This window comes from Oncorhynchus gorbuscha, linkage group LG17, assembly GCF_021184085.1.
Source record: "Oncorhynchus gorbuscha isolate QuinsamMale2020 ecotype Even-year linkage group LG17, OgorEven_v1.0, whole genome shotgun sequence".
Classification (NCBI taxonomy): domain Eukaryota; kingdom Metazoa; phylum Chordata; class Actinopteri; order Salmoniformes; family Salmonidae; genus Oncorhynchus; species Oncorhynchus gorbuscha.
In genome coordinates this window covers 24,038,705-24,047,955 of record NC_060189.1, presented here as the reverse complement: position 1 = coordinate 24,047,955, position 9,251 = coordinate 24,038,705, and the positions used below count along the sequence as shown (strand labels likewise).

The 9,251-nt window shown below is 42.5% G+C and overlaps 1 protein-coding gene across 1 annotated transcript; it reads right to left on the bottom strand.

Annotated features, from left to right (window-relative positions):
• Positions 1 to 483: 483 nt before the first annotated feature.
• On the bottom strand, positions 484 to 5,493 carry LOC124001384 (leucine-rich repeat-containing protein 74A). The gene is made up of 13 exons (XM_046308138.1): positions 4,647 to 5,493; positions 4,337 to 4,512; positions 3,646 to 3,753; positions 3,322 to 3,415; positions 3,167 to 3,216; positions 3,014 to 3,068; positions 2,760 to 2,845; positions 2,452 to 2,646; positions 2,271 to 2,366; positions 2,045 to 2,188; positions 1,710 to 1,814; positions 1,465 to 1,550; positions 484 to 1,136 (listed from the first exon to the last, which is right to left on the bottom strand). The coding sequence occupies exons 1-13, from the start codon at positions 4,753 to 4,755 to the stop codon at positions 524 to 526; spliced, it is 1,917 nt and encodes a 638-aa protein (XP_046164094.1). The 5' UTR covers positions 4,756 to 5,493; the 3' UTR covers positions 484 to 523.
• Positions 5,494 to 9,251: the final 3,758 nt, after the last annotated feature.

Sequence of the window (9,251 nt, the reverse complement as noted above, 5' to 3'; positions counted from 1 at the left end):
TTTCTTCAAACCAAGCTGCTTACCTATTGCAGATTCAGTCTTCCCAGCCTGGTGCAGGTCTACAATTTTGTTTCTGGTGTCCTTTGACAGCTCTTTGGTCTTGGCCATAGTGGAGTTTGGAGTGTGACTGTTTGAGTTTGTGGACAGGTGTCTTTTATACTGATAACAAGTTAAAACAGGTGCCATTAATACAGGTAACGAGTGGAGGACAGTGGAGCCTCTTAAAGAAGAAGTTACATGTCTGTAAGAGCCAGAAATCTTGCTTGTTTGTAGGTGACCAAATACTTATTTTCCACCATAATTTGCAAATAAATTCATTAAAAATCCTACAATGTGATTTTCTGGATATTTTTTCTCATTTTGTCTGTCATAGTTGAAGTGTACCTATGATGTAAAGTACAGGCCTCATCTTTTTAAGTGGGAGAACTTGCACAATTGGTGGCTGACTAAATACTTTTTTGCCCCACTGTATGACGATGGGTCAGTGGAGCGGTTACTGCATAGTAAGACACAGCAGCAGCAGTCACTTTGATGATTGTGTTTGATTCTGTTCATGTGGAGTTTTATCCACGCGTTTCTTTTTTTTCTTCACTTTGGTGGTTTTGGTTTTAGTGTCTGGCTGCTTGGAGTTCAGTGCTGGACTGGACCTGGTCAGGTGGTTGGCAGTGGTGCTCAGCTTGTGGTCAACATCAGGGTTGGAGTCAGAGAGCATCCCCTGGGCCGAGGAGGGTTTGGATTGGGGGTATCGTTGGGAGTCATCCATCAGGTTGGGCTGGGAGTAGGAGCGCATGGTGGGGGAACTGGTGGGCCGTTGGTGGGTGCTGCCCCCTAGCATGGGGAGGTGGATGTGCTCACTGCTCAGGTTTGTGACAGAGTAGCGGCTGCTGTTGGACATGACAATGTGATGCCAGGAGCTGAGTGGGGTGGCAGAGAAGTGCTGGGGGCCACTGGAGTCCTCCTTGGTGCCCCCTGGGGACATAACCATGGAGCTGCGGGGGGTGTTGGCCTCCACGGCGCTCTGGAAGGTCTTCAGGATGCGTTCGCTCTTCTGCTTCTCTTTCTTCTGACGGGACTCCACCTTACGCAGCTGCCGCCGGTGGTCCCTCATCATCTGCTTCCTGGTGTCGGCCAGGCCCCTGAGGAGAAACCAAAGAATGTATTTAATGTGATGATTCACTTAAACTCATTTCATTTCAAGTCAGATGTAAACTGGACTTTCTCAGCTTTTGAATGGGGAAAACATAGGCATGGCACTACAAGCAATTACACATAGATAAGACTGCCCTACTTCAAAACTCTGACCATACAGATCTGCTCATGTTTTGTTTGTAGGGTAAACAGGTCTAGACAGTTTATGACTAGTTTCTGTTCAGTTCTCAGGTTATTGCTGATGTTAGGTGTTTTCTTTACACACCCATAATAGTCTCCCCACTCTGGCAGTTTGTTCTTATGATAAAAGCCCACCTGTAGTCTACCATCCCTGTCCTTTCACGATCCAGTCTCTGAATCAACTCCTCAATCTGGTATCGATCCAAGGGGATGTTGGATTGCTGTAATGGTTACATAAGACATAAGAGTAAACAAATAAAGACTATGAGCTAGCTGGCCACTAACTTCAATATAAAGTACATCTTGGAGCATTGGAAATGCATTAGCTCAACAGACCTAGCAAATGTCAGGGACTATGGAATGAGCAATTAGTTTGAGACCTGCACAGCCTTCCTGAAGTCTGCCACAGGCACTCGCATTGTCCCATCTTTATCGATTTTCCGAAAGAAGTCCCAAAGACGCAGCTTCCGTTCATCCAGATAATCCTTCAAAGAAAAGAATAGAGCAGTTGCGACGGGGTTTTTTGTCTTAAAATTCCTCCCTATTTCAAATCTTGCACTGTCTTTAAAAACAGACAAAATAAGTCATAGTTTGTAGAATTAGCCGTAAACAAACAAAGAATACAATGCACTGGTATGCAATGATATCACATGTGATTACCACTTTTCTACATGACTAAAATTGTTTTATGAGTAACAGTAGCCTACCACAGTACCTGGATTACTTTCATTGGGTCAAGGCGTTTGGGTGGTTTCTTAGCAATAAAGCCCCCGACCCCTGCATACTGCACCTCTAGAGAGGGATGCTCCTGGCATGTCAGATCCAGCAGCTGCACAAAGTTCTCATTCACCAACACATTCTACACACAAACACAAAATATTCAGTTCAAATGCAGGGACCAAAACACTTCTGTACATCAAGAAGAGAACAACAACGCTCACGGATATGTTGATCTCCTCCAGAGCAGTTTTGGGGGTGTTCTTGACCACAGTAACAAGAGCCAGCGCCCCCTCCACTGTCAGAGAGTTATAAGCCAGCTGCGGGGACACAAAACATAGAAAGTCACCCTAGTTTCATACCACACAGGTCAATGGGTGTGTGCCCTGTCCATCAAGCACCTACCATCAGTGCTCTGAGAGTGTCGTTGGCCTCCAGCCCCTTGCACAGCATGCCCACCCCCTCGTTGGTGATGCGGTTGTTGTTGAGGTCCAGGTACACCAGAGTGTTGTTGAATTTCAGTGCCTCTCCTAAAGCCAAGGCCCCCTCATTCCCAAAGCCATTCCAGGACAGGTCCAGGTGTTTCAGGGTCACATTCACCTATGTGAATTGTAGGTATTTTCATCACATACTGTTTTACTCTTCTTCTTCTTCTTTATTTTACAAACTTACACCTTAAATGTGCGAATTGGGTAGAGTATGTTTATCCAAACCTTGAGGCCGGCACAGAAAGCCACAGCTCCTTTCATTCTCAGATGGTTCCAGCTCAAGTCTAGTACCTCCAGAGCTTCATTGTTTGCTGTAGGATTACGTCAGTGACAGCAGATGCAAAACACTCACATTGTGCATGATTCTAACCCTAATGACTCCATTTGCCTGTATACTCCATGAGACTGCTCGGCCATAATGATGTGAGATACAAAGTGAAAAGGTCTCGAACCTAACATCTGGCCCAGATGCTCCCCACCTCTCCCACAGAACTGATTGTGGCTCAAGTCCAGCTCCTTCACTCTATAGTTGCTCTAAAGGGAGAGATATTGCAAGTAGCTAGCTATAGACTCCAATGACAGTAATATCATCAATATGCCTGCATGTTTGAATGTCATTTCTTTTCACTTACTGCCAGGGCATCTGCAAAACTTTTAGCGTCGTCCTCTATGAATCCATTCCCTGTGAAGAAATTGTTTATATAAAAAGATTCAGAAATAGAGTAGAGAAATATAGTATCTAACAGACCATTCTTTTTGTTTCCATTTTCAAATCTGTGTGTACTACCTGAAAGTTTGATGGATTTGATGGAAATGTTATCGAGCAACATTTTTGTAATGCACTCAGCCCCTTCAGACTGTAGGTGATTGTTGGACAAATCCTACGAGACAAACAGTGGGCATGTTAACACAGAGCTATAATTCCATCATGAAAGCATGACCTGCAAGTCTCTTATGCCCTCTTGTGGCAGATTCAAATCAAATCAAGGATTTTGGGACATATCATGTCATACATATTCCACTTCTGAATAAACATGTTATAGAGATACCAGATACAATTACTTTACCTTCTTACAAAGAGCTGCCTAAAGACAATCTCATACAAACTTACCAGATGCTGAATGGTGAAATTTGCCTTTAACATCTCTAGAAGGTATCTGGCTCCCTCAGCCAGTAGGTAGTTGTCTGCCAACTCCAGGTTGGTGATGTGCATGTCAGTCTGAGAAGAAACATTGGAACATAAAGAGCGTTCCTTGAACATAAAGAGCGTTCCTTGAACATAAAGAGCGTTCCTTGAACATAAAGAGCGTTCCTTGAACATAAAGAGCATTCCTTGAACATATAGAGCGATCCTTGAACATAAAGTTCGTTCCTTGAACATAAAGTGCGTTCATTGAACATAGAGCGTTCCTTGAACATAAAGTGCGTTCATTGAACATAAAGAGCGTTCCTTGAACATAGAGTTCCTTGAACATAAAGAGCATTCCTTGAACAGAGTTCCTTGAACATAAAGAGCGTTCCTTGAACATAAAGAGTGTTCCTTGAACATATAGAGCGTTCCTTGAACATATAGAGCGTTCCTTGAACATATAGAGCGTTCCTTGAACATAAAGAGTGTTCCGTGAACATATAGAGCGTTCCTTGAACATATAGAGCGTTCCTTGAACATATAGAGTGTTCCTTGAACATAAAGAGCGTTCATTGAACATATAGAGTGTTCCTTGAACATAAAGAGCGTTCCTTGAACATATAGAGCGTTCCTTGAAGTGGATATTATGTTAATAGACGTCCACCAGACTTACCACCAGGGCGATGGCTAGTGCCTTGCCCCCTGGAGGTCCCAGGCCATGGTGGTTGAGGTTCATGGTGGAGGTGCCTAGGTTCCGGAGGAAGTAGGAGACAGGAACCACCCCGACCAGCTTGCAGGCCTGCAGGTATATCTCAGCAGTCGATGTGTCTTTACTGGTCTTTTTCACCTCTAACAATTACAACCATCAGTGTGAGACATGCATCAAACAAATCAACTTACAATACAAACAATGATACATTGTAATAACAACAGTGAGCTGATGTGTTATTATCCATTAAATGTCAATATAATAGCCTACTCACCATCAACCTCCAGGTCTGTATCCCACATATCCTCCAGGTCTAGCTCTTCTGCGGAGGATGGACTGTCATTATCTGCTAGGCAGAGGGACTCGAGCGATAGGACAGACATCTTCTCTGTCCTAACAGTCAAATACTCCCGGTCTAAAACATGTTTGTTGAATTTGTGTTTTACTTCCCGTTATGACTTTGGCTCTTCCCACATTATGCACTGGTATCTGTGAGGGCTGAGCAACTGTTGTTGCAACAGTGAAATCAAATACCCACCTGAGTTGTCCCAAACTGTAATTCAATCCCAAGGAGACCATGGTGTGTCATAAAGAATTCACCACTCACAGGGAAAGGCTAAGAGAAGGCCTATTGAGTGTTTACCTACAACGCACAAACAAAATGCTGCATTCCTAGTTCCAGACCATGACAATCTTCTACAAATATTCCTACATGAGCAGCTTTCTTGTTGTTGAACTCGTTTTATTTGTTGTCACGGTCATCTTTAAATCTACAGTAAAATGATAATCGGGCTCTGAGGTGGTTGCAGCAATCACGGTTAGTTATACCTGGAATCCTTGGGATGTTTTATCCTAAACCATACCCTTACCTAACCATTTCAAAAATGTCCATTTGGGACGTCGCAAGGATTCCATGTAGCAAGGACGTTGTATTGAGGTATGATTATTGAACAAATTTAAAGACAATCATAGCTAGCAGACCAGATAATTTAGTGACGTTGTCGCTATATGTATCGACTTTTTATTGGTAAATTATTCTAGCGACAAAATCATCTACTTTTCAGACTATCTTTGGCGTTTATATGATTTTGATATCATTTATCGACTTTTTCCACTCTATTCTGCCGCTAACAGAAGTTACAGCAACAGCCCACACACAGGCACAAAAGGGGAGGAATGTTCGGCGGGAGAGGGGGCAAAACGCTAGGAAAGGGGACTGCATGTGTGCCGCAACAAGGCAAAATGATGCTGTGACGTCGTCGCGGCAACGGCAAAAGCGTAATATACCGACAAATCAAGGAGCCAATAGCGGAACTCAGGAATATAGTTGACAACATTGGAGCAGTCATTAGAGGAGAACATGTTCAGGAGCCTGACATTTTACGAACTTTACTCGCTAACACGGCGTAGAAACGGTGTTTTAGGTAAACCACATGCACACATGCATTTCAGTGTCATTTTGCATTTGTAGAGATTTATACTTTTATTTTGAATACTTCAGTATATTTTAGTAATTACATTTACTATTGATACTTAAGTATATTTAAAACCAACTACTTTTACTTTTTCCTCAAGCAATATTTTACTTGGGTGCCTTTCACATTTTCTATTAAGATATCTTTACTTTTGCTCTAGTATGACGATTGGGTACTTTTCCCACCACTGCTTCTATGGAAAATCGCTTGTTGTTGTCATCAAATGTAAGTTACTTGTGTTTTGTTTCCTCTGTGTGGCAGATATCAGGTCAAGAGGATGTGTCCTACAATATCCATGATAGGAGGGTGTTTGCCCCCTTTGGCCATGCACCGTGGGCATCGATGACAACTGCCAATACACAACAACCCAGAGTCCAGAACCAGGTATGTTTGAGTCAGTCTGTTTGGACCATGTCAGGGTGGATTGTCGGTTATGAATACTACAGATGGCATATAGGGATTTCAAGCTCCCATTATGACAATGGGTCGATTCCTCTTCTCACAGACAGCGTTTCTCCATTTAAGTGTTGTGTGTTCTGACTCTGGACTTTATATTTGTTATTCCTGTGTAGGCAACCTGCAGTACAACCATGACTTCCTCCGTCAGCTGCATTTCTGTAAGGCTGCCTGTATCGGGCCACACGACCTGGAGCTCATCCCAAGGGTCACTGACAACACACATGGTAACACACACACACACAGTAAAACACACTACTACTAAAACACTTAATCTCAACAGTACTCACGGCAGGTGAGACTCCAGTTGTGTAGAGAACAGTTAAAGTGGAACTGACCACATTTGAACTACTTTACCGATATGATTGTCTGTTTCATATCAGTCAAAAATATAAAATTCCCTAAAGTGAACCCTTATAACAAAGGGGGCATAAGCTTGATCTATACATTATTCAACTCGCACAATCTGGATTTCCTGAACTCTCTTAAGAACCAATGGGAAGAGGATTTAGGTGAACAACTTTCAGACTAAACTTGGCAGAGTATGCTTCAGAGAATACATTCTTCATCTATATATGTAAGACATGCTGTAATTCAATTTAAAATAGTTAATCGGCTGCATTGGTCAAACCAAAATTATCCAAGATTAGACCATAAATATATCCCATTTGTGATTGATGTAAGCAGGCTCCTGCTACTTTATTACCCATGTTTTGGACATGCCTGCAATTGACAGATTTCTGGATATCAATTTGAGACCTTTTCTAAGATACTGGAGAGACCTATAGAATTTCTTACTTTTTTTTTGTTATTCGGAGGGCACGACAGGAGGCCCCTCTAAACAGTTCAATGGAGTGGCACGACAGGGGGGCCCTCTAAACAGTTATATGGAGTGGCACGACAGGAGGCCCCTCTAAACAGTTCTATGGAGTGGCACGACAGGGGGGCCCTCTAAACAGTTATATGGAGTGGCACGACAGGAGGCCCCTCTAAACAGTTCTATGGAGTGGCACGACAGGGGGGCCCTCTAAACAGTTCTATGGAGTGGCACGACAGGAGGCCCCTCTAAACAGTTCTATGGAGTGGCACGACAGGGGGGCCCTCTAAACAGTTCTATGGAGTGGCACAACAGGAGGCCCCTCTAAACTGTTCTATGGAGTGACATGACAGGGGGCCCTCTAAACAGTTCTATGGGCAAAATGCTGGCATTTAATACTCTTCTAGCTAGACGTCTTATACTATCTAAGTAGAAGGATCGGATTCCTCCTACTTTAACCATTGGATAAAGGAAGTTAAGCAACATCTCAAGCTAGAGAAAATATGCCACTCCTTTAGGGGATCTGCAATTACATTTTACAATATATGGCAACCTTTCCTATCCTTTGTAGAAGACATGGACCCAGCTAATTTCACAACTCCATAAAGCAAACCAAATGAGAAATTATATCATTATTTTTACTCTTTCACTTTTTGATTTATAATAGCTGTGTATTTTTTTTAAACTATTTGATTATATTACTCATTGTATATCATGCCTGCTTTAAATCTGGTTTTGGGGTGGGTTTGATTTGGTAGGTGATCCATGTGTGTTCTGCCCTCTACCTGTTCGGTCTGTTTCTGTATAATCATAAAAAACTTTCGGAAAAATAATATATATATATATATCACACACAAGGTTGAAGTCGGAAGTTTACATACACTTAGGTTGGAGTCATTAAAACTCATTTTTCGACCACTCCACAAATTTCTTGTTAACAAACTATAGTTTTGGCAATTCGGTTAGGACATCTACTTTGTGCATGACACAAGTCATTTTTCCAACAATTGTTTACAGACAGATTATTTCACTGTATCACAATTCCAGTGGGTCAGAAGTTTACATACAATAAGTTGATGAAACAGCATAGACAATTCCAGAAAATGATGTCATGGCTTTAGAAGTTTTTGATAGGCTAATTGACATAATTTGAGTCAATTGGAGGTGTACCTGTGGATGTATTTCAAGGCCCACCTTCAAACTCAGTGCCCCTTTGCTTGACATCATGGGAAAATCAAAAGAAATCAGCCAAGACCTCAGAAAAAAAATTGTAGATCTCACAAGTCTGGTTCATCCTTGGGAACAATTTCCAAATGCCTTAAGGTATCACGTTCATCTGTACAAACAATAGTATGCAAGTATAAACACCATGGGACCAGGCAGCCGTCATACCGCTCAGGAAGGAGACTCGTTCTGTCTCCTAGAGATGAATGTACTTTGGTGTGAAAAGTGCACATCAATCCCAGAACAACAGCAAAGGATCTTGTGAAGATGCTGGAGGAAACAGGTACAAATGTATCTATATCCACAGTAAAACGAGTCCTATATCGAGGCCGCTCAGCAAGGAAGAAGCGACTGCTCCAAAACCGCCATAAAAAAGTTAGACTACGGTTTGCAACTGCACATGGGGACAAAGACCATACTTTTTGGAGAAATGTCCTCTGGTCTGATGAAATGAAAATAGAACTGTTTGGCCATAATAACCATCATTATGTTTGGAGGAAAAAGATGGAGGCTTGCAAGCCGAAGAACACCATCCCAACCGTGAAGCATGGGGGTAGCAGCATCATGTTGTGGGTGTGCTTTGCTGCAGGAGGGACTGGTGCACGTCACAAAATAGATGGCAACATGAGGTGGGAAAATTATATGGATATTTTGAAGCAACATCAAGACATCAGACAGGAAGTTAAAACTTGGTCGCAAATGGGTCTTCCAAATGGACAATGACCCCAAGCATACTTCCAAAGTTGTGGCAAAATGGCTTAAGGACAACAAAGTCAAGGTATTGGAGTGGCCATCACAAAGCCCTGACCTCAGTCCTATAGAAATCTGTGGGCAGAACTGAAAAAGCGTGTGCGAGTTGTTACACCAGCTCTGTCAGGAGGAATGGGCCAAAATTCACCCAATTTAT